The sequence below is a fragment of the Mirounga leonina genome, unplaced genomic scaffold (genome assembly GCF_011800145.1).
Source record: "Mirounga leonina isolate KUSES-001 unplaced genomic scaffold, KU_Mleo_1.0 Mir_115, whole genome shotgun sequence".
NCBI lineage: Eukaryota > Metazoa > Chordata > Mammalia > Carnivora > Phocidae > Mirounga > Mirounga leonina.
The window spans coordinates 6,189,533-6,217,508 of NW_023270268.1; the positions used below are offsets into that span (position 1 = coordinate 6,189,533).

At 44.9% G+C, this 27,976-nt stretch overlaps 1 protein-coding gene across 1 annotated transcript in view; it reads left to right on the forward strand.

Annotated features, from left to right (window-relative positions):
• The window catches only part of ITGA9 (integrin subunit alpha 9), a 346,914-nt gene that overhangs the window by 195,359 nt on the left and 123,579 nt on the right, over positions 1 to 27,976 (forward strand). The window contains exon 18 of the mRNA XM_034991993.1: positions 22,923 to 23,073. Within this exon, the coding sequence (XP_034847884.1) occupies positions 22,923 to 23,073 (151 nt within the window). The remainder of the gene's footprint in view (positions 1 to 22,922; positions 23,074 to 27,976) is intronic.

Genomic DNA, 27,976 nt, shown 5'->3' on the forward strand with positions numbered 1-27,976 from the left:
CTGGATCTTGGCTGACTTGCCCATGCATCTGGGGTTCAGCAGAGGGTAGGTTGGTTTCAGCTAGGTTCAGGTGACCCAGTTTAGCTCTGCTTCATGTGTCTTTCATTGTCCTGCTGGAACCACTCGGCCAGCATGGGCATATTCTTCTCATGGCTTGGCGACAGTGCAAAGAGCAAGCAGAAACATGCAATAACCCTTAAAGTCTCAGCTCAGACCTGGCGCACTCTTACTTGAGCCTTATTCTGTTGGTCACAGCAAGTCATATGACCAACCCCAAAGTCAGGGGACAGGAAAATATTCTGTGTCCCCTTAATGAGAGGAAATGCAAAGTCACACAGCAGAGGGCAAAAGTCCAGGGAGGGGTGAATTGGGACCTATAAGTCTGTCTGCTCTCCCATGTGAAGAAGAGGGGCTGCTCTCTTTCCTGATACCTATAGTTTTCAGGGCTTTTTCAGCCTTTCTGGTAATTCCATCATCCTTGATTCAGACATGAGAGCTAGAGACTGGGTAAGGAGGTTTTCTGAATCTCAGAAGCGGTGTCTTTGGACGAAAGCTATGATCCTTTCCTTAAGATGAGTTATTTCCCAGCAGGCCCCCCCTCCCCGGTCTCTCAAAATAGCCTTTTGTCTGGATCCCCCATTAAACCTTCATTGTATCTTGGGCCCATAGCTGTCCCCAAAGGAGTCATCAAAGAAACATTAATTGGTAACTGGATGGGGAGAGATACAAAATCAAATGGTGGTTTTGGGTACATTGGATTTCCCCAGACCTTCATGTAGAGCCAGACACAAAGTGAGAGAAGGCATAGTCAGTAAACTGCTGGTGGAAACCAGGGTCTGAATTTGGTTGGCAAAGACTTAGTTACTGGAACCAGAACTAAGCTGCTTTGGTTTATCACTGAACTCTATTGAGCCATGATTTCCCCAGGTGGGATGCACATCCTGTGATTGCTCAAATCAAGGAAACACTGGGCACCAGGCTGCAGAAATGAACGGTGTATGTGCCCTGCTCTCCCGGCTTGTGGGAGAGGGCAGCTGGGTGGCAGTGGCACCACCTCGTCAGTGCTAGAAGAGAGGTAGATGGGTCATTATAGAGCCAGGGAGCAGCTTCCAAGAGGAGGAATAAAGGGGCATGAGGAGGAGGATGCAGGTATTCTGGGCAGAGGGAAAATGTGAGCAGAGGCATGGAGGTGTGGAGGACTGATGCCCATGAAGATCTGCAGGTACCTGGAATGAAGGAGAAGGGGTCAGGAGGACACGGTGAGGGATGAGGCAAGACTGAGAAAGAGTGACACAGTGTGGGTCATCTGGTCCTCTCTTCCACTCAGCAACAGCTTGAGTTTTGAGTCAGCTGTTCTCCATCCATCTCATTTCCTAGTCCCTGTCACAGGTCCGTGGGGTCCCTTTGTCCTGGCACAGCACACCCTTGGCAGTGTTGGACTTATGAGACCTGTTGTGTGGATCTCCACCATGGTGCCTCCCAAAGTACTTCAAAGGGGCAATTTGGACATGACTTTTGCCTTTCATAGTGTCTCTACATCCTAGCTCTCATGCTAGTTGTGACCCACTATAATAAAAAGTTGAAGCCAAGTGGTAACAGAGAAAGATCCCTCCAATGACTGGGCGGACAGTGCAGGACAAGGTGTTGTGGCTGAAAGCAGCCAAGTACCCACCAGACTGAGGAGTCTTTGTCTGGAGAAGACAGAGGGAAAGACATCTGGGAGTAATTGGGTCCCCCAGAGTGGCCGGGGATCAAGCCAGGAAATGCTATCTGTGACAGGGACTCATGGATGTTTTGATTTTTTCTCCAGAGAGCATGAATTCTGGCAGGCCTGTTGTCTCTTAAAACAATCAACTCTTTAATTAAAGGTTCACAGTATTTAATGGGTTGATCCTATTTCCAAGACACACCTTTTCCAAAATGTCCAGAAACGGGGATGAAGCTGTTTAGACTGTTTCTATTAAACAGAACTGAAAACTCCCATTTGTAAAATGATGCAACTGTGTTTTGTTTTGTCTGTCTGAATACTTACAGTATCTAAGACTACATCACATGTGATTAAGATAAAGAAAACGCAATGTAGACTATGGCAGTTGATCTAAAAATACTTACATATATATTTTGATGCCTCCCGTAGGAGACCAGTGGAACATTTCAGTGCCTTCTGGCTAGCCAACTTGAATAATGAAAGAACTCTTAAGGGAAGTGAAAAGACACAGTAAAATATTTATGAAGTTAGAATAACCATCTAGTGGCCACATATAATGGTCCTATGTTGGTAGCCTTTTTTTAAAATTTAATTTTATTTTATTATGTTACGTTAGTCACCATATAATACATCATTAGTTTTTGACGTAGTGATCCACGATTCATTGTTTTTGTATAACACCCAGTGCTCCATGCAGTACGTGCCCTCGTTAATACCTGTCACCGGGCTAACCCATCCCCCCACCCCCCTCCCCTCTAGAACCCTCAGTTTGTTGGTAGCCTTAACAATGCTATTATCACAGTGGAGGTGTGGGGTCAAGTGCATTTCCCAAAATCCTTGGCTGGGAGACAGGTAGCTCCATCCATGAAAAAATCAGCCTTCGAGACAAGGATCGCTGCACCCAGAGAACTATTTGGAACCTGAAACAAATTATTCTTCTCAAAAGTGGCAAAGTGACCAGAATTACCAACTGCACAGCATATGGCAGACGTAAAGTCTTGTTTGATAAAGGGGAAGAGACCCCTGTCTATGGAACACCTGCCATGCACTGGATGCCCTAGAGAGTCATCAGTATACATAGACACACTGTATCTTACCAGCTGTGCATCCTTGGGCAAGTTGCTCAACCTCTCTGTGCCTGTTTCCTCATCCATAAAACGAGAGAAATAATAGCAACACCTTATTAAGTTATTCCAAGTATTTAATGAATTAAAACATATTTAAGTGCTTCCAAAAGTGCTTGGCATATAATAGGCACTCAGCAGATGAGAGTTAGCATTATTCTTTCATTTAATCTTCTCAGTGACACTAAGAAGTAAATATTATTACGCTCTTTTTAGTGGGGAGGATACAGACGCTCGGGGAAGCCAGGTTACTTGCTCAAGTCATTAAAGCCAGGAATGGCTAATTCTGTGTCTTGCTCTCCTGTGCACTAGCCTCACTTGCTGTTGGGGTCTGATCTCTGCTGGCTCTGGACCAGAAGTGCCAAAGCTGGGGACCTTGGGGAGAAAGTCCTCCTCTGTGTGAAAAGTCCCATCCAGAAAGGAGGTGGATGGGTTAAAAAAATCCATTGTCAAGATGGCTTCCCTCCATCCCTGCTCATGCTCCCTCATGAGCTGTCGGGCATGGGAAGCTCTATTCAACAGCTTTTCCATCTGGAGACTTTTGCTGCCTCTTCTGCTGGGTCGGTGGTGGTCTCTGCATTGAGTCACACATTCTTAACCCATATAGGTTGGATTTTCCTCTCCATGGAGGGCCTCAGATTTGACCTCAAGCTTGTGGCTGGCACATCAGCAGTTTCCTCAAATGTAAAGCTGCCATCGTTGTTATTTTTTTATGAAGGAAGGTGGGCAGGAGCTGATCAGAAACCTGGAAAACTGTTAGCCATTTGACTTACTGTTTTTTTCCTTCACTGTCCCAGATCTGGAAGAAAAATGCAAAAGAAGTTTGTTGATTGGAGCAGCTGGCTTTTTTAGTTGCTGTTTCTGGAATCTCTGGAAATAGGAATGGGTTTTTCGAGGGCTTATTCTTGAAAGAAAAATGAAATGCTCCAGTGAATAGGAGTTTTTGAATGAGTCAAAGGATTGCTCACCCTCACTCCCCTCTCTTGGAATAAGTCTTTGCTTTTGCTCTGATGTTCCCTAATGGGAGGCAACAGGTGTGTCTCCCACATTTCAGGAACACATCAAGGCTGAATGGACATGTGGGTGGTCCTTCTGTGGGAGTTACCTAGGCAGAGGGTAGGGTTTAGGCCCCTGGGAAGATAATCAGCAGGGTCAGGCAAGCAAAGAGACATTCACACACTGGGAGGGGTACGGAAGGATGCAGTACCCTTCCAGAGTGCCGAGCTTCTACTCACCTGGCAGGAAGTGACGCAGCGCTAGTATATTCATTTATTTGACAGATAGTAACAGAGCACTGGCTATGGATATACCAGGCTTGGTGGAAACAAATAGGGACAATTTAGTGCGTCATGATGCAACACTAGCGTATCAGTTGCTTATTCCTGTGTAACAAGTCACCCCAAAACTTCATGCCTTGGGGAAACCACTGTTTATTTATCTCCTGATTCTGTGGATCATCTGTTTAGGCTGGGTTCAGCTGTTTGGGTCTTCTCGTCTCCTGGGCTCCCTCATGGATCTGCAGCCAAGTTCGAATTAGCTAGTTGCCTCTGTTTGTGGTGATTGGCTTATTGTTGGCCAGAGTTCCTCCACTGGCCTCCACATGGTCTCTCATCCTCTAGCAGGCTAGCCTAGGCTTATTCTTATGGTGGGGCAGGGGTCCAGAATCTAGAACAGCAATGCACAAGGACTCATGAGGTCTAGTTTCATTGTCACATTCTGTTGACCAAAGCAAAGTCACAGGGCCAACAGGATTCAAGGGGTGGGGAAGTAAACTCTGCTTCCTGATGGGAGAGGCAATGTCACGTGACAGGGGATGTAAATGGAAAGAAGCTGTCAGTCAGTTCATCATCCCCAGCTACCACAGTGGATGGCTGCAGCTTCCTCCTGCAAGGAGATGCTAAGGAATGGTGGAAAAAACTCACCTCACAATTACAGCATCAGAGGGATGAAGGGGCTGGGGTATCTGACTCTCAGTCATTGGTTGAGGGCTACTCTGGGGTTGGGAGGGTAGGGACAGTTAATTCCCTGGCACCACCAGCCTGTGACAGCAACCTTGTCTGGTTCTAGAAAAAGACCCTTGGATACGAAGATGCAAACACTGGCAGCTGGAAGTCAGCAAGAGCATTAGGAACAATCTGAGGGAGGTGGCAGGGGCATGGATTATGTCTGCTACACCCACTTTCTCAAAGAATCTCAGTTGATGAATGTATTCTGGAATTTCTAACAGGAGCGTTAAAGCACCTTTTGACCCCAAGCCTTCTTCCCTTTAAAACTTACTGAGAATGCTTTCTTTCCATGTTTTGCCAAGTACCCAACATTTTCCATTACTATGGTAACTTTATTTCCTATTGCATTTGTTTGTATCTTATGCCTTTGTCCCTTCTCTAGCCAACATAACCACTTATTGCCCACATGCTGAAGAGCATTTGGTTTTAGAGCAAACCTACGAGCCAAGTACAGGGCTGGGAGCTTTGTTCCCATTTTCCTGAGGGCAGCAGGAAAGGCAGGTAAGGGATGTGTCCACAGCACATCCCAGGTGGAGAGGATAAGACCTCTGGCCCCTCCACCACCCTGGGAGAGACCTGAGTGGAGCCGGGCCAAGCAGCTGTCTTTCTTTGGAGCCCTAGCTCCAGCCTGGGCTGGGGATGAGCACAGAGGCTGACTCTGTGGTTCTGAGATGCCCTCTCTGTTGTCCTACAAAGTAACTCAGGCAGGGTAGCAACAAGCCCAGCTTGCAGGGGTTCATGGTTGATGGTTTGCTGGGAGCCATAGCATTTCAGGTGTAGAATGGGAAACTGATAGGCAGGAATTGGAGTCACTTATCTGAGGTCCAAAAGAAAGTTACAAGGCAGTGGCAGGAAAAACACCTGCTGGTAGGTTCCTGAATCCAAGTCCAGTGCTTCAGCCATTAGACCCATGGCCTTTGTCTTTAAATAGCCATGGCAGCTTGCCTATCTCTGATGCCCACTATGCCACTAACCAAATGGAAATGACTTTAGGAACTTCCTTCCTATCTCAGGGCGGATCTGATTTGTGGTTTCCTAAAGGGCCTACCAGCCTCGGTGTGAGGTTGGGTACAGTGGGCCACCACCTGAGGAACTGACTGTGTTCCCTTGTTAGACAGATTGAAAACATGGAGGGGAGGTCACTTCATTTTCAGGCACCCCCCCACACACACACGCACGAGCAGCAGAAATCTATCCCAACAAATACTGGGTTTCAGGGACAGCCTTCCCCCTGCTGATTAGTCCATCTGGATGGTGAGAGGATGGGGAATCCATAAAGGGACGTGGAAGGCAGGGCTGCGGAGTAACCAGGGCAACCGCAGAAGCCACTGGGACCGTGCCTGCCCGTAGCCCACCTCCCTCCTGAGCGACCTGGGGAGTCTGGGTCTACTTCACGGGTGTACCTAATAAAATTTTATTTGGTAATATTTTCCTTGGCTTCCAAATATAGCCGACCATTGGAGGTTTTATATGTAAGCATCTTTCCAGCAGGGTCAAAATGATATGGCTGTTTCTTTCCTTCTCCCTGGACTTTTAAACCAAGAAAAGGAGCTACGAAGAGAAGGTAACAACTAGATCCCTCACTTCTCAAGTCTAGAGCAGACGGGGAGCCACGTGCTATTTCTTTGCTAAGATGTTTGCAGTTTATTCTGTGGCTGGGTCAATGGTCTCCTGCTACTGTTACTAGCCTTACTCATCCCGGAGCAGACTTTTATTACTGTAAGAAAAGCCAGATTCCAAGGACACGCAGTTGTTTTGTTTTCCGAAGTAAATTTTCCACACATACTTTCCTTGTTGTCTTGCACACACCCCCTCGTTAGCATCTTTCCCAAGTTTGTTCTGGCCCTGCCGCTCTCCACAGATGAAAAACCCAAGACACCTGTGGCTGAGGAGGAATGATCCTTTTGCTTTGTCCCCAGTGGTCACTGGCCCCTCCCCCAGAGCCAAAGGTGATAGACTTGGGCATAACGTAGACCACCTGTGAGTCACGGTTCATCGCAGATCGCCGTGAGAAGGGAGGTACGATGTAAAGAACTTCTAGATTTTATGATCCTGCTTTTCTGACTCCATGCCAGGTGATCTTGACCCAGACATGACGAGGCTGGGTGGATGCTATTGGGTGGTACACCCGGATCCTTTTTACTGTGCAGGTGGCCAGGTCCCAGCTGCCGTTAAGTGTCGGCTGCTAAGGGCTCGTAGCTGCCCCTCCTCAGGTCTGGAGAATGGCCCTCGCTTACAGGAGTCATCTGGCCTGGGAGGTTACACCCACCCCGGGGTGGCTGTCAGCCAATGACTGACTCATTTGGGGGAGAAAAAGGCCAGCCCCCTGTCTCAAGTGTAGGTAATTCCATGCTGCAGTTTGTGCTCCAGAGCCCCCATGTGAAATTAGGCGACTCTACCCAAGACCATGGTCTTTCTCAGCATCTTCCCTGCCCCATCCTCCTTCCGTGGCCCCTTGCTCCCCATGGCATCCCTTGATAAACCACCTGAATCCCCATCAGAGACTGCTTCCAGGGATACCGACGTGAGAGGCTACACGTCTTAGACCTCACATCCTGTTTGTTCATTCTTAGATCGCCTCGCTAGGCAGTCTGATTCTTTTTTAGGAATGTGAGTTTTGAGAGGAAGCTAAATCCAATGTGTTTAGCAGATATCGGTGGGGGGAAAGAGTTGTCAATGGACTTTTAATCTGCCCTGTTGGAATTGGAGGGTTTTTTGGGTTTTTAAAAACCAGGCGTGTGGAGTGATATATAGGAGGTCCCTTCAGGTGGTGAGAGGGATTTTGTGTCATTCATTCGTTCATTCATTCATTCATATATTATCTAAGAGAAAGAGCATGTGAGCAGGGGGAGGGGCAGAGGGAGAAAGAGAATCTCAAGCTGACTCTGCGCTGAGCATGGAGCCCGGTGCAGGACTCGATCTCACGACACTGAACCAAGAGTCAGAAGCTCAACCGGCTGAGCCACCCAGACACCCCAGGATTTTGTGTCTTTAGGATTACTTCTGGTTTCTTTGTCCCTGGGACTTTGTTTTTAAAGAGGGCTCTGCAGACAGAAGGGATTAAAGGAGAGGGGCTACCCTGGTGAGAGATGGCTTTCACTGCAAAGGTCCTGAATGGTGGGGGACTGAAAGCAGTTACAGTGCTTAGTACATGAGGGAACACATGAACTCAGAGTAATCAGTCTTCCTTGCTAGGGGTACTGGGCTCTTTTTTAAGAATGTTTTCTGTGATAAGAAATTTGAACAAGAGATGAATGCCATTGTTTCGGTTGACAGTTGTGTTTCTTCAAGAGAAAAAAAAAATGAATTGTTCCTTTTTTTTTCTCCTCGTGTGGAAGAATATAAAAAATTTACCTTCTAAGCCAAGAAGGAGAAGATTCTCTTATGCACCTCCTTGGCCCGCCTTCCCAGGGTCATCAGTTTTAAAGATGGCTCATTGTTAGTCCAGGGACAGTGGAATTGAGGTGAAGGAAATTGCAAATATCTTATTATACACCTTCCAGAAATGACATTCTTGTCTTTCCTCTCTCCACCAGCATGGTCCTTTCTTCCCGTCATTAAAGCAGCCCCTCTCCCTCCCTTTCCCACAGGACAGAGGCTGTAACCTGGGTCCATATCCCCTTAGTGATCTGTGCATAGAGTTCACAGAGTCTGTGAACTTGAATAGGAAAACAATCTTTATTTTTACTAACTTCAAACTGAAATGTAGCATTTTATTTGATTATGAATGTAGACAACAAAGCATAGGAATATTAGCAGGACCTCTGACTGTCACAGGTAGAAATCGTTCATGTTTTCCTATCAAGTTACAATGTTGCAGATGTTTCAAAATATCATTTACATTCATCCCTACTTCAAAGTTATGGTAGTTACTAAACCCACCGCCAAATCTTATTACTTAATGTTATAAAAGAAAGAACACATATTACTAAACCATACATTTAAAAAAATGTAATTATATTTTTGTATGATTGGTTTCTTTGTAATCTGATTTTTCATTTTATGCATTTTAAAACATTATTTTGATAAGGGGACCATTCATTTCAGGAGACCACCAAGAGTATCTGATGACACAAAAACAAGCTAAAAACCCCTGTTCAGAAATTTTTCCTGATTATGGGAAAAGATACATGCTGGAGAAGCAAATGTTTTGCCTTGTTAACAGGAGTAGACAGAAAGATTTTTATTATAATATGCAGAACTGGGATCTCATTATAAAGCTGTTGTCACGTTATATTTTTCTTTTTTTAATGTAAGACCAAACTTGGAAACCACTGAAGGAAGTGTTTCCCTGACTCTCTGGATCCTAGGGTCTATAATATACTGATTAAAAAGTATACATTCGTTCCTTGTTCTTGGTTTATTAAGGACACAGGTAACTGTCCATAAAAACTTTGATGAGCTCAAGAAAACTAGTACTGCAGGCCCAAAGCAGAGAAACTGGGCTGGGGGTGAATGTGGTAGCCACTTTGGGGACAAATGAGCCAATTCCTGGTTGTTCGACATGCTATGTCTGCTGTGTGTGTTCTTGTTTCTACCTTCAAGGAACTCCAGAGGACCCAGGCAGGCAGAGCTATTTTCTCCGTGGCTCTTCACCTCACAGGAAAAACAGTTCCAAACTGGGGAGGCTTGTAATTTCAACACGTTTTATTGTCTGTGACCATTTATGTCCCCCATTTGCTTCTTGAGCTTGAAGCAGGGAAAAGTTATGGCCACAACCAACTTCCTTGTCAAGGGACCACAGTGGCCCTGCTGATTTGGGTTCTCTTGAGTTGTCTGGCCTGCCGTCTTCCGTGAAATGCAGATAAACTTCTTGCATTTTGGGTATGTGGTGGCCAGGCTTTAGGAGCAGCTGACATGTTGTATAGGGTGGCACCATGCCATTGCTGGGTCGGGTCATACATCGCTGCACACCATCCTGTCTTATGACATCAGACCTCTGAGCAGCCCGCAGATTTTGGGAATCCCTTTTTGCCCTCCCCCTGCCCCAGAAGTATTCTTTGTCTTTAATCCAGTTGTTACAGTGAGTGGACCTGATTTGTTCCAGATGTCCTAAGATTTAGTGATTCCAGAAACTACTAAAGAAAAGGCTGATGAGGATTTGAATTCCTCTGTTAGCTGAGAAGCAGCAGTTCTTTTCACAGTTAAACAGATGGGGGCAGGGGGGAGGGCGGACCCTCTGGCTTCTCATGTTTGCCTTGTTAGGAAAAGGATGAGGATGACCATTGAAGCAAATACTGATTCTGCCACTCCATGAGTTATTAAATGAGCCAGATCTAGGACCAAACTGATGCTAGCCAAGACAGGATATAGGCATGTTATTTTTTCAAAGTACCACATATTTATGTGAATTATCTGAATGTTGCTAGGGAAGCCACTATTTGGGCTCAGATCACCTCAGTAAATGCTTTTCTCTCACTTTTTGAGCATAAAACTGGCCCAGGTGGGTACACTTGAGGGAGACAGAGGTATTTCTGGCTTCATATAAGTGGTTTTCAAACCAGAAACTCAGTCCCAGGAATCATTCTGGTGACCCACTGTAAACTTTAATTGACGTGCCTTACAGAGGTGCCTCATGATCTCTATCTGGAGTTAATAACCATATGGATCTGTTTTGCGTGATTAGAAGGGGTTTATAAAGCATGGTGAGATGTGAAGCACGTCTCAAACTATATGACATGATAACCCACTTTTGGAGAAGTTTAAAACATATCCATATAGTGTGTTCTGTTTGATGATAGTGTTTCTGATTGATGCAGCATTTGAGAATACAAACAATATGAATATCAAAACCACTTAAAGTTATGGATTTAAAATGAAAGAAGAAATTAAAGTAGACAGTTGCTGTTTAGATTTTTTTAAGTATATTTGAAAGTAGACACACGTCTGGACAGATGCTGGGAGGGTTCTGGGACAAGCCATGTAAGCACATCAGCCAAGGGATGCAGCCAAAGCCAAGACAGACGACGGAGGTACGTGTCCAGGGAGACCAAAGGCAGGACAGCTGGAGGAGAGGCTGAGTGGTGGCAGAGGTAGGGCACGGACAACTTTGAAGCAGGCTGCTCCCAGATGTGGCACTGGGCTTAAAAGCAAAATGTGTTGTAGGCTGTGAAATGCGAGGATCTTGAGCAGGTCAGCCTGAGGAACATCAAATGGGTTAGAGCAGGTGGTTCAGGGCTGAGGCTGTAGATGGCAGGAGGTTGCCCGAGGCCTGGGTTTATGTGGGACCGGCTGTAGGGTCACCACAGGATAAGACTAAACATCAGGCAGAAATAACAACTCCTATCATCCTAGAGTTTATTAAAATATAAAACAAGATGAGATTTGATTTCTTTAATATATTTAGGATTGTGCCTTTTTGATACAATATACTTTTTGGATATTTCCTGGTAATTTTTTTTAGTAAAATAAATTCCTATTTGCCACAGTAGCTAGAACCTTATAAATCAGGAAACTTTAGTGAGTTTTCACAGCGGTGAAAATTGGTATTCGGATTCTAAATAGCTTATCAATGAGATCTACGGGAATCCAAAGAAAGAGGCAGTCACTAACTAAAATAAGCCAGCAAATCAAAACAATTTCCCATCCCTAAGGAAAGAGAAATTTCAGAGCTGATAATAGAACCTTCCATGAGAACTTACTCCTTCGTAGTCCCTTGTTGTACTTCATGGTTTCCTTGTCCAGAGTTCTGTCACATGAGAATGACCATCTTGGGAAAAGGATAGCTTCTCCGGCTTATTACAAGCTGAGAGAAACGGATCAAGAGTCTGAAAACATGGTGCACGACGCTCAGAGTAATACAGAATTTGGTGAGGGCATTCATCCTGGCATCTTACCTATAAAGGCTGAGGTTGGCAGCTTTGTTCTTTGGAGACATAGAAATGTTGGGGTTTTGGGTGCCTGGGTGGCTCAGATGGTTGAGCGTTCGGCTCAGGTCATGATCCCAGGGTCCTGGGATCGAGTCCCGCACCGGGCTCTCTGCTCCTTGGGAGCTTGCTTCTCCCTCTGCCTCTCTCTCTGTCTCTCATGAATAAATAAATAAAAATCTTTAAAAAAGAAAAAAAAAAAGAAATGTTGGGGTTTTGAGACTGGGTTTTCATAGGGTTTTGTCTCGATCCCTAATTTTCTCTATAGAGGGATTGCCTGTGTCACAGAGGAGATGCCTCCAGCCTGGCTCTTCTGTGACGAATCCGGAGGGCTTTGGCATAACCCTCGGAAGCAGCAGTAGGCGGGACTGTAAGAGCTTTCAGCCCCTAGAAGTGAACAGAGGCTGAGGCGTTAACACCCAAACAACATTCTGGGGTGAACCCTGTTGAGCCTTGGAAGTATGGACAGCTGGCTCCCCAGGCTGGGCAGCTGGGTGAAGTCCCTCACAGAGCATGTGCCCTGCAGAAGCAGCCTCGGAAATTCGTGTTCGTTGTCATCTGGACCTTGATCACTCTCTCCAGAGTGGATTGTGCTAGGGTAGCTCAGAAATATATACCCCGCGGATTTTGCAAGAGGAGTGTCCTGTTTGTTTTACCCCAATGGATACTGGCTGGTTTAGGGCAGGAGCAATATTCAAGATCGTTAACAACCTCTACAGGATCGGCGTGGCTACCTTGAAGAGCAGTTGCTGGTCACGGGCAACCAGGACAGCGCCCCTGGTGTAACCCCCGGCGAGCGCCCCCTCCGCCCCCCATAAAGGGGTGTGTTCTTTCACCCATACTACATTTGGCAGGACTGTTAGGCCTGCGTGGGCTGGAACCATCCATGGAAGTGGAGCCTGTGGTACCTGAGATGGGTCCTTTAACAGTGGCTCAGGAAGGGGAGTGTGCAGGGCCAGGATCGCAAGGGGTAGGGTGGGGTTTCTCCAGGGCCTTGGGCCCTTGCCAGGCGTTCACGGGTAAGAGGATTAACTGAGCTGATCTGCCAGCGACAGGCCTCGCTCACTGGGTCATGCTTCCATCTATAAAGCTGGAGTAAGACCCCCCAGCAGGCCCTGTGTAACAGCTCCCAGCTCCCGCTTCTGCATCTCTGCCTGCTCTGCCCTCCACATAGCAGGCGGAGGTGCCGGGGAGAGACCCTCCCTCCCAGCAGCAGCCCGTGACCAGGGCCTATGGGACTCATATGTCAATACTTCCCTCACCTGGCAGATGGGATAACTCTGAGGTGAACGTTCTGTAGGTTCCCAGAAATTCCAGCAAGGTGAAGCTGCAGGTGTCCCCAGGGGTGACGGACTTGATGTCACATCCTTTTTTGGTTGCCTGTCCCTCCATGTCTCACTCCACCTCTCACCTACTGGTGTTTCCTGGGACCACCTCCCGAATAAATGACTTGCTTGTTCTCAGACTTACCTCAGGGTCCGCTCTGACAGGGCCAGGCTGAGACCTTCCCCATTGCCAAGGTCCGCGTGGCTGGCTTCCTCATCTCCCATGTCACACGTAGCCAGTGAGGCCTACCTGCACCGTGTACAACTTTGGGCATCCGATTTCGGTGAAACTCAAAATTGCCCTGGGGGAGGGGGAAGCACACACATGGAACACCTTTTTCTGACATTTCATAATGTTTATTATGGCATTTTACAAGCAAGTGGGTTTTACGAGCTAAGCATTATCAATTTTATTTTTTAAATTTTATTTTTACCCAAATGTACTTTATTTTCCCTAAATCTCTACTTTGCAAGTAACATGAACAAATATGTACCACTGAAGATGAATCATAAATCAACCATACTGTTAAAATACATAGAATTTACTGAAAGTCTAGAACAGTCCTGGCCAGTAAGCCACATATTTAATTAAAAATTTTCCAATAGGGGCGCCTGGGTGGCTCAGTCGGTTAAGCGTCTGCCTTCGGCTCAGGTCATGATCCCGGGTCCTGGGATCGAGCCCCGCATCGGGTTCCTTGGTCAGTGGGGAGTCTGCTTGTCCCCCGCCCCTGCTGCTCCCCCTGCTTGTGCTCTCTCTCTTTCGCTCTCTGACAAATAAATAAATAAATAAAATCTTAAAAAAAAATTTCCGATAGTTACATTGAAGAATTAAAATGAAACAAATGGATGGAACAAATATTATTTAACATATTTTAATGATCATTTAAACATGTAATTAATATGAAAATGATGACTGAGGTTTTTACATCCTTTTTTATTTTATTGTACTAAGTCTTAGAAACCAGATATGTATCTTATACTTAATTCAGAGCTGCCACATTTCAAGTGCTCCAGAGCCACATGTGACTAGTGCCTGCTGTGTTAGACAGCACAGGCCTGGAACATGACCTTCAGAGTTGTCACACCCAATAGGCGAGGGAGCCAAGGTAATTATACCCCAGTCACCATCAGTCATTGGTTAAGGGCTGCTCCAGGGCAGTCAGGGACTTTATTTTTTGGCACTCTGCTGGCCTGCCGAGAAAAATCCTCCAGCAAAAGAAGGGGATGCTGGCAGTTGGAATTGCAGGCTGCAGTGATAAGACCCTAGGGGACAGGGTAGAACCCCCTATAGCCTACTGCATTCTGTAATACTTTCAATCTGGTGCCTGTTATTTACTAATTGCTTGCCATACTGCCTGGCATTGGTGACTCAAGATAATAGTTAAGTTCACTAGTCTAGAGGATCAACCCAAAACTGAGACATTCGAGATTCATGGGAATCTGGATGCATCCTACATCTTCTTGCTTCCCACTCATCTTGCTGCTAAGGATGTGCTGTTCCTGCTCCTTTCTGTATTATTGGAGTCACCTCCATCCTTTTACCTATTGTTTATTTTCTTCTATGACTGAAATCTACCTCCTGTTTCCACCCCTGTGCTCCTCATTCTTTAAGGTGGGGCTCACTTCCTACCTCTCTCAGGAACCTCTTAGTCAGTCTACAGTGATTTCTTTCCTTTGAATTCTTTTTGCACCTTATTCTGTACCTGTTATTTGGTGCGACTCATCTTATCAGCTTTGTGGTATATGTCCTTCATATCTTAATCAGTTTATTTGGTACTTTTGTGCATATCCCTTCTAGGAAGATATCGATGCACAACTGTGGCTTTATGGTTTTATCATGTTTGTGGTTTTAAGCACTAATCATCGAAAAACTCTGATACTTGTCAACAAAGTGTCAAGAAGGGGGTTGCCCAGTTGAGCTGCTGAAGGTATCCGGAATCATCCTGAACACCTCCACCAATTTCAAGGAAAACTGTCAAGAGGAAAATAAGCACTTCAGATATCTTTTGTAAAGAGATGGCACCTCCCAATATTCTAAATATTCTAAATGCTAAGAAGGCAAACACAATTTCATTTCTCATCTTATTATAGCCAAATAAGCTTTATGTGAATTTTAGTCCATTTAACTGCATGTTTCTGTACTTTAAGAACACTGGGAGCAGAGGGAGGAGCACCAGACCTCCCACGAGAGTTGGGAGGGCTGCCTCGCTTTGCCACTGTCTGCTGAGCAGCCACACAGATGCGAGATTCACTCTGTGGCCTTTAGCTGCAAAATGATGACTCAAGTGAGCCCCATCCAGCTGTCCAATTCCATTTCTGATTTTAAGGTGTCTGCCCATTTGTAAGAATAGGAAGCATTGTCTATGATTTTAAATCGCAGTGGCTCTAGTTTATATTCTTGCCTTTATGACACACTGTTGAGGATATCTGTGATTTTTTTGGATACTGGATCGTTACTCAGGAATGCTGCCCCCAATTTTGACATTTGTCCTAGGGGAGAATATGATCTGCTTCACAGTGTCCTTTTTAGTATGATTTCCATGAATGGAAAAACTAAGGATTGCGTGTGAGTGTGTGTGTGTGTGTGTGTGTGTGCGTGCGTGCGCACACGTCTATATAATCAGGCTTAGCAACACTTTTGTTGACAGGGCTGTCATCCCATTATTGTAGGACTCATGGTTCACCCCGTCAGTAATACCTTGCTAAATACTCCCCACCCTTCCCCGCCACTGCCCCCTGAAGAATCCCTTCTTGGTGCTCTCATAGCATAAGGGACCTCCTGGGGATGTTTCTTCATCCCTCTGGGTCAGCACTACACACATGTTGATGTCAACTTATGTCTTATGTGTTTGCCTCCTCCATTGGACTGTGAACTCCTAGGGGTCTGGCACCTGTATCCCTGGTACCTAAGTCGAGAAGGTAGTTTTAAAAAGTAATGGATGGACGGATAAATGACTAGAAGGAAGGGAGGGAGAAGGGGGGAGACGAAAGAATGAAGGCGGGAAGAAAAAACATGGATGGATTTGGCTGCCCCATACTATTATCCTAGTTGTCATTATCAAATACAGTTGTGGGTGGCAAATATGTCATCAATAATAATAATGGTATGACAAGTTTTTAAAACTCAAATACAGTGGACTACAATACGCTTGATTAACTCCTGTATTAGCATCCTTTACTCAGGCTAGATTAAAGCTAACAGCAAAAGAAAATAAAAGTATTACATTTCATGGAAGGGAGGTTATAACCACAAATTATTTACATAAGGTCATAGCTTTTATCTTTAAGACTTAGGGAAAATCTAAAATGATCAAATGGATCATTAATTATTAAACACCATTGAGCTACTTTAGTTTCTTCCCTTAGCATCTTCTCAAAAAATTATCTGCGTAAAATTGCTTGTGAGACTGTAGAGGGGAAAGAATTCACTTTGGTGGCCTCAGTCGTTCAGCATATGGTGGCTAATATGGAAATGTATTGCATCTCCCCAGTGAGGACTTCTGAGTGGTACACACTCTGAATGCACAATGATGAGAGAGATCAGAGAAGGGTTCTTCAGTGGCACTCGGGCTCCACATGGCTACCAACATGGCAGTGGTAACATCGAATCAGCACTAAACTTAAATATAAGCGCAACATATCCCAAAAACAGCTGCTATAAGATGTATTAGAGCAGTTGTATTTGTCATTTTTCATAATAAATGAGCAGTGTATTTCCAACAGGCTGGAAATATAGAAACTATACTTTATAGAACTTTATAGAAACTATACAACTTGTATCATATGTTGACTGTTAGTAACACTTTTTGAATAAAAATACACCAGTGAGTGGTGTACAAAGTAATATGACCCATTTAAAAGATTGCACAAGCAAATTAGAATTAATGGGAAATTTTCTCAGGGAACAAAATTCTTTGAGAACTAGAAAGGCAGTTCTTTAATAAGGAAGCACCGGTGGGATGTTTGGCGAAAACCCCTATGCCCAGTTGTCTTACTCTTTCAGTCTTGACAGAGAGATTGGTCTCTGTGGAGTTCTGTTCTTTTTAGATGTCATTAAAAGATTTTTCTTGCCAAAGCGCATCCCAACTGAGATGGAGTTTACATAAGAGCTGTGGCTCAGACAACCTTCATGCCAAAGGAAGTTGGGCACAACCTTGGGCACTAGCTCCAGCTCAGCCCCTACATGGCTTGGTGACCTTGACCAAAGTGGGTTCCCCTTTGGGCAGTGAGCGGGGAGGTGGGCTCATTGCCTCCAACTGTAAAATACAAAGGTTGAGCTGAAGAACTGTCGTGGGGATGTTGGGCATGTTCATTCATCCATTCCATAAGGGTTCACCAAACACCTACTATGTGCCTGGCCCAAGACTGTCATCGAGGGTTCATTGATGAGCAAAACCACAGCAGGGTCCTTGCCCCCTGGGAATTAGATTTTAATAGGGAAGAGGTGTTTCTTAATCAAATAACCACACAAATAAATGTGTCATCCCAACCTTGGTAAGTGCTGGGAAGTGTTGGTGGAGCACATGGGGCTGGAGGGGCTCATACTAGGGAGATTTATTTCCCCCAGGAGGGAGATCAGAAGGGGCCCACGATGGAGGGGGTGGGGCTTTGAAGGCATAGTCGGTGCTGCTTTCTAAGCCCAGCACAGCTCCTTGGCCAGCCACTTTATCTCGGCTTCTCCATCTCCTTGCCTCTAAAAATGGGACTAACGTCAGGAACGGCTCACAGTGTTGTAAGGTTTCAGAAAGATGACATGTTTCAAAGCACCCAGCACCAGGCAAATTACATTTCATTTCATTTCTAAGAATAGCTTTGGAAGCAGAGACGTACTGTTTCATACATAGGTCTTCAACTGTGGAGGAAGAGTGAAAACAGCTTTGAGGCACCCCTTTTTAAGGAAGTCTGATAGTTCACATTCCATCCTGGAAGGCGCCTGGCTTCCCTTCGTCATGGAGCCATGTTAGAATCACTTGACTCTGAAAGCCCAGGAACAATCTTGCTGCCTGATTTAGTGAAAGAAGCCCGAGTTCTGGATGCTGGAGAAGCTTAGACATCTGGGGCCTGCACCCTTGCCATTTACATATGGGGAAGGGAGGCTGATCACAAACAACAAAATTGGAACAAGGAGGCAGCTCCCTATCCCACAGTCCTGTGCTTTCTGTATCATCTCCCTATGTTCCATTTGGAAACTGTGGATAACTTTCTGATGCGACTGGGCTACTTTCATCTTTCTCAAGAGAAAGCAAGCTTAGCACGCCCTCATAACTCCTCAAGGCCCAAGGATTACTCCTATAATCTTACAAAAGCAAACAGGAGGACAGAAATAACCCATCAATTGTTTAAAATTAAAATGGCCAACAATAATAAATAACTGCCACAATAGCTTGAGGTCAGGGTCTTAATTTATTGGAGGCCATTCAAGAATTTGAAGCTTTTCTCTAAGTTAATGTTTCACATCTTGTTTGGATCCTTAGAGCTCTTGCTTCCAAAAGCAAGGCCGTCAGATCTCTCGTTGCACATGTTATTCTTGCTGATGCACCAGGGCGTGCAGGAAAGTGAGGTCTTTTCTTCATGGATGGGGAATGAGGATTGCTCCTCCCACAACAATCTGTATTTCAAAGGATTATAGCCTACTGAGATTTTGGATATTTCTCTTCTCTCTCATGCTCTCTTCGCTGTACTAATGGTTGCAAACAACAATAAACATGTGCTGGTTAATTTAAGCAGAAAAGGAATTTATTGGAAGGATGTGGGCTGGTTCAGAGCATAGGCAGGGAGCCTGGAGAACCAACATGGACAGGAAACAAGGGAGACCAGGCTGAGCTCAGGATTCCACCTCTGGGCTCTCAACACCTCTGTAGCCACCTCAGATGATCTCAGAGGGCACTGGTGCCTTTGTACAACCCTCAAAATTCATGGTTCTGGTTGGGAGCCTCTGCTCACCATCCTGAGGCCCCTGACTATGCTTAGATCACATGACTGCCTATAGTCAGGTGCCTACACTTTAGCTATTAAGAAGAGGGGAGAGGGAGGGCCTACCCCCTTTCTTCTGATGTGCCCTTCCCACCTATCTTGAGATTCCTCCCAAACAGAAAATTGTCAGGATGCTGAGCAGCCAAAAATACCAACTGTCCATCACATAAACCCTGATTAGCTTAATCACATCATCCATTAACTGGTTGGCCAATCCAAGATTGGCTACCAGTGTGAATTTGTTTTGTCCCCAGCTCACGTCACATAACAGTCATCCATCTCATGTGATTTCATCATTGTCATCATCCCCATCGTCCTCATTCCCTTGTCATCCCATTGATGGCCCGCTCACTCCCCCACTTTCCTGGGTTGCCATTTCCTTTCTTCTCTTCGCCCCTCAAACAATCCCTCCTCCTCCTTCACAATCAAACAATCACTCCTTCCCCGTCTTTGACCCTACTTCTGTTTCAGTGCAAAATGGAAGCAATCACTAAGGAACCGCTGCTTTGTTTCTAACACCCATCTACTAACACGTTGGTACCATTGGCTCCAGTTTCTCACCTTGTGCTAGCTGAGGCCAGCCCCTCCATTTGTTCACCAGGCCATCCAGCAGTTGTTCCGTGACATGTCATTAATTGTCCCCTCTGGGTACATCCTTCTCATGCTCACTCAAATATGCTATGATCATTTCCATCTTAAAAACAAAACAGAACATGTATTTGAGTTCTTTCCGACTTTCCTCTTGTGATTGAGTTCTAGTTTCAAAGCATTGTGGTCCGAAAACATGCAGGGAATGATCCCAATCTTTTGGTACCAGTTGAGACCTGACCTGTGACCTAGGATGTGATCTATTCTGGAGAATGTTCCATGGGCACTAGAGAGGAATGTGTATTCTGTTGCTCTGGGATGGAATGTTCTGAATATATCTGTGAAGTCCATTTGGTCCAGTGTGTCATTTAAAGTCTTTATTTCTTTGTTGATCTTTTGCTTAGAAGATCTGTCCATTTCAGTGAAGGGGGTGTTAAAATTCCCTACTATTATTGTAGTGTTGTCGATGTGTTTCTTTGATTTTGTTATTAATTGGCTTATATAACTGGCTGCTCCCATGTTAGGAGCATAGATATTTAAAATTGTTAGATCTTTTTGTTGGATAGATGCTTTAAGTATGATGTAGTGTCCTTCCTCACCTCTTATTGTAGTCTTTGGTTTAAAATCTAATTTGTCTGGTGCCCGGCATCAGGGAAATCCAAATCAAAACCTCAATGAGATACCACCTCACACCAGTCAGAATGGCTAAAATTAACAAGTCAGGAAACGACAGGTGTTGGCAAGGATGCGGAGAAAGGGGAACCCTCTTTACACTGTTGGTGGGAATGCAAGGTGGTACAGCCACTCTGGAAAACAGTATGGAGGTTCCTCAAAAAGTTGAAAATAGAGCTACCGTATGACCCAGCAATTGCACTACTGGGTATTTACCCCAAAGATACAAATGTAGGGATCCAAAGGGGTACGTGTACCCCAGTGTTTATAGCAGCAATGTCCACAATAGCCAAATTATGGAAAGAGCCAAGATGTCCATCAACAGATGAATGGATAAAGAAGATGTGGTGTGTATGTATGTATGTATATACACAAACACACACACACACACACAGAGTGGAATATTATGCAGCCATCAAAAAACCCCGAAATCTTGCCATTTGCAATGATGTGGATGGAACTAGAGGGTATTATGCTGAGCAAAATAAGTCAATCAGAGAAAGACATGTATCATATGATCTCACTGTTATGAGGAATTCTTAATCTCAGGAAACAAACTGAGGGTTGCTGGAGTGGTGGGGGGTGGGAAGGAGGGGGTGGCTGGGTGATAGACATTGGGGAGGGTATGTGCTATGGTGAGTGCTGTGAATTGTGTAAGACTGATGAATCACAGACCTGTACCTCTGAAACAAATAATATATGTTAAAAAAAGAAGAAGAAGAAGATAGTAGGAAGGGAAAAATTAAGGGGGGGGGAATCGGAGGGGGAGACGAACCATGAGAGATGATGGACTCTGAAAAACAAACTGAGGGTTCGAGAGGGGAGGGGGGTGGGGGGATGGGTTAGCCTGGTGATGGGTATTAAAGAGGGCACATATTGAATGGAGCAGTGGGTGTTATACGCAAACAATGAATCATGGAACACTCCATCAAAAAAAATAATTAAAACAAAACAATTGCCTTGAGCCCACTCCCCACCCCTGGCTCTCATCCTATTTCTCCACTCCCCTTTACAGAAAAACTCCTCCAAAATTTGAGTGTCCTCGCTGTTTCCATTTATTCTACTCCTCCATCTCTTAAGCCAACTCCAAGCTCTCATCCCCATCACTCCACTTATGCAGCTCTTTTTGAGATCACCAGTGACCTCCACGTGGCTAATTCCAGTGGCCAATCCTAAGTCTTCATGTTATTTTGGCCTGTCTGCCACATTTGACAAAACTGATTACTCCTTCCTTGGAACATGTCTTCTGTGGCCACTTAGATACCATCTCTCTTGGTTTTCCTCCTACCTCCCTTGTCATGCTTTCTCTTCTCCTCCTCACCTGCAACTCCTAAGTGTGAGACCTCTTCTCTATCTATACTCATTCCCTAGTGATCATATCCAGTTCATCCCAAATGTGTATCTCTGGCCTAGACCCTCCTTTAAAACTTAAGCATCCAGCTATCCAACACCTCTTCTTAAAGATCCAATAGGCATTTGGATTTTTTTCTGCTGAACCTTCTATACTCTTTCCCATCTCAATGAATGACAACTCTTCCCTCTAGTTGTTGAAGCTAAAATCCTTGCAGCTGTCCTTGACTCCTCTTTTTCCCTAATACCCCTCACCCAATCAATCTGTGAGCAAAATCTGTTGGCATAACCTTGGAAACACATCCAGAACACAACTTCACTCTTCTCACTACTTCAGCTTCAACCACTGTGGTCTGAGCTGCCTCCTGGATTATTGTGAGAGCTTCCCAACCAGGCTCCCTGCTTCCCCTCTGACCACGCACTCCACAGACTGTTCACATCACAGGCAGTGTGAGCCTACAGATGTGGAAGTCAGGTCACACCACTCCTCTGCTCAGAGCCCTGCAGGAGTTTCTTCTCAGAGTCAACCCAAGGTCCTTGTGACGGCCCCGCAGTGCCCCATATGATCTGTCTGTCCCCACTCCCTTTGCCTCTCTGAGCCTATTTCCTCCCACGTTCCCCCTTGCTCACTCCTCTTAGCCACTCTGGCATCCTTGCCAGTCCTTGAACGTGCCAGGCATGACTTTCCCTTTGCTAGATCCCAGGTGTCTGTGTATCTTGCTCCTTTTTTTCCTTCAGATTTCTACTCAGAGTTCACCTCATCAGTGAGGCTTCCCCAACCACCCTATTTAAAATTGCAGCCCACTCTCCCTCCAGATCTGGCATTCTCTACCCTTCTTACCCTTTGTGAGTTTTCTCCATAGCTCTAATCACAATCTGACCTGTATGTTTGCTCCTTGGTGTATGTGTTTTCTGTTTCCCTGAAGCTGTAAGAAGGCAAGAACTCTGTTTTGTTCACTGGTCTCTCTTCTAGCACAGAGAGTAGTCATGATTGGCATGTAGTAGGTACTCAAAAACATATGAATGAATACATGGCCAAATTCCATGTCTATGGTATTAAATATCTTATAATTTTCTGAGATTGATGTGAGCCCCAGCAGAACCAGCAAGTTAGGCTGCTAGATGAGGAAACTGAGGCCCAGGGGAGCTAACTGATTGCCCAAGGATGCATTACTGGTTAATGGGGTTGCTGGAACTTGTAGTTCTGACCCCAGTGCAGTTTCTGCCCCAACCCTCAGCTACCCTCTGATGCCTTATATTATGTTAGTGAAAACTTCAGGGCATTCATTGTTGTTCACTTTTCATTGCAGTGTTGATGGAAAAACCCCCTATCTAGCTTTGGGGGCTGTGAAGAATATCTCCCTAAACATCTCCATCTCAAACCTCGGGGATGATGCCTATGATGCCAACGTGTCCTTCAATGTTTCCCGGGAGCTCTTCTTCATCAACATGTGGCAGAAGGTAAGGAAGGCACCCCTGAAAGAGAGTCTTTGTTCCATCGGGTGCATTTTCTGACTTTCATCATAGCTTGCAATGTGCAGTGATTCTGCAGAGACTGTTTTACTATGTGGGGTATCATTTGGAACTATGAGGATTTTTTCCTCCTGGACTTAGAAGGTGTGTTGGAGCAATACCCATCTCTAATATTGTCTCCCATCCTTTCTCTCTTATGGAACCCTCTCCCTACCGTTTAATGTCTGACCCCTTCTCTGAACACTCATGTGTTCTAAAGAATTCCAGTTTTATGTCAGTAGTTGTGAATAACAAGATAAGAAATGAGGACAGATCGCAGCTTATTATGCTTGTTATCACCCCTGGTGCACTTGATGTTTTCCATTAGGGGGTTACGTATGTTAGCCTGTGCTTTGACATGTTTGTTTATGATATATTTGAGTGAATTGAGGAAATTAAATTATTTTCATGAACTGAGTGAGTTTTTTTAGCATGAATTCATGTATTTGAGTTTAAGTAGAATGACTCTGAAAGGAAAAAGGAGTTGGTATTCTCTCCTGTCCCATAATTCAACTCAACAAACCATCTATGGGAAGAAAAAAAGAATGAATCTCCAGCAGGCAACAGGAATGAGTGGGCTCAGACAGACCTCACCCTCCCCGGTGGTTGTTCTGACTCTTGACAGCAGTTTTGAAGGCAATTCTTGCAGCTTTTCGAAGTGTTTACAACACGGAACTGCAGTGCCTTGGTGTCTGTGTTAAAGGGAACTAAGATCACTTTCTGAGGAACAGCTCTGCTCTGCCCACAGATGAGCACTTGGTGCACCTTCAAGCCAATGGGCAAACTTCTGTTCAGACACAGATCCTGGCAAGCTCAACAGTTTTGATAGGATTATACCAACCTTGCCCAGTTTAGGGGGCAAGTGAAGCCTATAGAGCGATCTGTAATGGTCATGCTCCAAGAACTTTACAAGAGGTTATCTCAAACTCTGCTGCTTAATAGCTTTTAGGAGCACCAGGGTTGGGGAGGCCACAAAAGCAATCAAGAAGGACTGTGAGAAAGGCATGCTTCCCATCTGTCTTCTACACCCTAAAAATTGTCCTGGTTTAAGCCCAGTCAGGAGAGAACCAAGTATCTACAAGGTCCTAGTATCTCTGGCTCCACATAGAATCTCTTTTACAGAATTTCCTGTGCCATGATGCCATCTTCCTGTAGGGGGTGGCAGGAAAGGGGCTCACTCAGGACAGATCTGTAAAACTCATCTCTGTGGTAACTGAAAGGATGGGGTTGGCGACTGGGCCATTACGTTGCAGATTCCTCTCACTTAGGACCTATGGGAGAAATTTCTCTCCGGTCTCAAAATTAGGATTAACTGTGCTTTCCCTGAGTACTTTGGCTTATTTTTATCTGTAGGCACAGTCATCCCTTATGAATAGGCTTTGCTCTCTCTCTTGTCTGCTAGAAAGTTCTGAGCTGACTCCACTCTGTTGGTATATAGGATTTGGTGGTAGTATTTCACAAACTGTGTAGGTTCCTATGTATTACTCTATTTCCCTTCATCATAGTTTTCTTTTTAGCTTGGAGGCTGCATAATAGTCTATCATAAAGTATACAATGGATTACCCTCAAATTCTTATTATGTAGATATTTCATTCCAGTTTTATTCTCTTTAATACTGTGATGAATGAGGGCGCGTAGGTGACTCAGTCTATTAAGTGTCCACAACTTTTGGTTTCAGCTCAGGTCATGATCTCAGAGTCCTAGGATCAAGCCCCACATCAGGCTCCCTGCTCAGCAAGGAGTCTGCTTGTCTCCCTCTCCTTCTGCCTTTTCCTCTGCTCATGTTCTCTCTCTTGCTCTCTCTCTCTCTTAAATAAATAAATCTAAAAAAAATACTGTGACGAATGTTTTTCACAGAGATTGCTATGAACAAATGATTATATTTTTAGTCTTGTAACTATTTGGGGGATGTAATGTAGCATTTGTTGACCACCTACTATATACCAGGGGTTTTACATACATTTCCCATTCCCTCCTGCATGCGACCTGGGTGCATCTGCCATAGTGGAGAATGCTGTAGGGAAGAAGTGAGGGAAGTAGGATTAGGCAGGGAAAAGGCTAAGGGTGTGCCATCATAAAAGGTAGCCTTGGTCTGAGTAATAGGGTGGAAGAGGTGGAGGGATGCCCAAGAGCATAGCAGAATTGTCTCCTCTTTAAGTGGCAGGAGAGCATCATTTCCACCCCTGTATCATATTGAGCACCTTGAGGTGTAGTAAGTAGCCCCCCCAGGCATTCTGGATGAGGGGCTCTAGCCAGGTGAGGACAGTGTGCCTGAGAAGACCACAGATATGTCATTAGCTACTATAGCTGATCATTTTCATCTCTTTTCCATTGAATCCCAGCAAATTTTGGCACAGGGAGCCCTAGTTTCAATTTTTCAGAAAGTTGACAAGGTATCAGGGGCTCTTTGGGATGTGGGAAGCTTTAGTGTGAGAAAGGTAGCAGGGCACAGAGACATCCCGTAGCTCCCGTAGCCACCACGGGGGCAGGACCAACTAGAAAAACAATTAGGCAAAATGACCATCAATGTGGCAACAAAAGGTAAAGAAACAAAAAGTCCTCTCCCGTGACCACAACCACAACTCTAACGGGAGATGTAAATGGCATCACTCAGCCCAGAGCAAGATTCTCACAGCAACCAGATGGGTGGTAAAGAGGAACCAGGAGAGCCCACTCACGCTGCACAGACCTAACAAAAACAACATGGACTCTACAAAAAGATTCTAACACATAAACTAAGAAAAGTGCAATTCAGGATACAGAAGGAAAGCATACCTTTTAGAAGGATTATTAATAGAAAACAAAAGTAAATTTTATTCTAGCATCCACTTGTCTTGATTAAATTCAAGAAAAAAAAATGAGCATAGCAAAAGATCAGATAGTAGAACGATAAGCTGGGATGAAAAAGGAATGAACTGAGAGGCAAACAAAAATAAAGGTTGTAGATAGGGTAAGGAAATATAATGAAACCAAGAAAGCAATGGCAGAATTAAAATGTGTTATAATCAGGAAAGAGCAGAATTAGCAGTATGGAAAATTGATTCATTGTTATACCTGGCATATTTGAGATGGTGTCTGAGAATTCAGAGAAAAAGAACAAAACAATGAAGAAGAATGACAGAACTATAGATGTGGAAAGTGGAGACCGGAGAAATCAGCAAAGAAAAGTGGCTCCATAATAGTTAGAAGACATGAGTAGACAGCAAGGAAGGATCTCCATTCTCTTGATTGAGCTCTGCAAACACCAGGCAGAAATATTGAGAGCACTTCACTGTCAACACACAGCTTCATGAGATTTTGAATTTGAAAAATATGAAAGTGATGATACTGATACCTAACAGAAAACAAACAAACCAGTGTTCCGTAGGCTTCTTTTCTGTAACAGTATTAAAAAATCAGAATAGGTTCTCTGGTGAATTAAGAATTCTATACCCAGCCAACTTGCCCTCCATTGTGAAGACAAAATAAAGACATCCTTGAATATATGAGAAATCATAGAGTCTGTTAACTGCCCAGTTTGGATTTCCCTAAAAGCAGACCCCAACACAACGATGTAGGTACAGGCAGTTTATTTGGGGAGTGATCTCAGGAGGCACTTTGTGGGAGTGGTGAGTTTAGACAGGGAAGGGAAGAAAGACAAGACAGTGTGCCCTGATAAGCTGCGGGGAACTCGTGCTCTGTCCAGCTGCAGATCTTCAGAGAGATAGACTCTGTGGAGCACCCCTCAGAATCACTCCCAGGGGTAAGGAAGCTGCTAGCGGATTTCTCCACCACCTCTTACCACACATCCACGGAGAATCACTCCAAAGGCATTCACTCCCTAGCACTTCCAGCCTTCTCTGGCTATGGGCCACCTTCCCTGGGGTGAGCAAACAACTCCGGCAGTAAGGAGTTGGAAGCCTTTGGCCTGGAGGGCGCTGGCCTCAGGTGACCAACCCTCTGGTGGGTTCTAGGGAATGGGAGCAAGGCAACATCTGCTTCAGTGACTGTTAAAGCTTTAATAAGCATGAAACTGTTCCTGAGAAATAGGACACCTACAGATAAAGCACTCTGGAATACAGTCGTGGAATAAAATGTTAAGGCCAAATAAACGTAGACATAAGCAAAAATAAATTTTGCAAGCATTTAAAATAGTAAGCACATGTAAAAAAAATGATTGCCACAGTAAATACATAATTTTAAAACTTAATTTAAAAAAATAAGCTTATAATATCAGTTATACCATAAAAATTTGAGAAGAAACTTAATCTCATCACTCTTCCTGCCTCACATTCTTCAGAATGGAGTTTGGACTCCTCAGCTGTTCCCTGAGAGGCCATTCTGAGCCCATGCTTCCTGCCCTCCCTCTTCCCCAGCCTCATTGCTCACCACCCACCCCCACACACACACACACACTTGAATCCAGCTATAATCCAGTCCTGGCATCCCCTCCGCCCCCGTTTTCTTTAATCAACCTCTCTGCCCTCAGATCTCAGCTCAGATGCCTCACCTGGCTGCCCAGGTGGTGTGGGTGGGAGGGTGGGGGGCTATCCGTCTGTCCAAAGCCTCAAGGCAGCTCAGGGCCTAGGCCTCCAAGGTCTCCAGTCTTCTGTGTCATCACACAGTTCGAGATGTATTCATTTCTGAGACTGAACAAAACATCTCCCTGAAGATGGACTTGTGGGGCCTCTCTAACATAAAGCTGCTTTCATAGATTTATGCCGGTTCTTTCCTGTAAGGGAAGGCTGCTTATAAAAAATGTGGGATGCACATGGACAACCGTCTGCTGACTTTCCTCTCACCTCCATAAGCTAACTTGAAAACACTATAAAATAGGACTTAATGCGTTGGTGGCCACCGGCTGGTTGGCTGG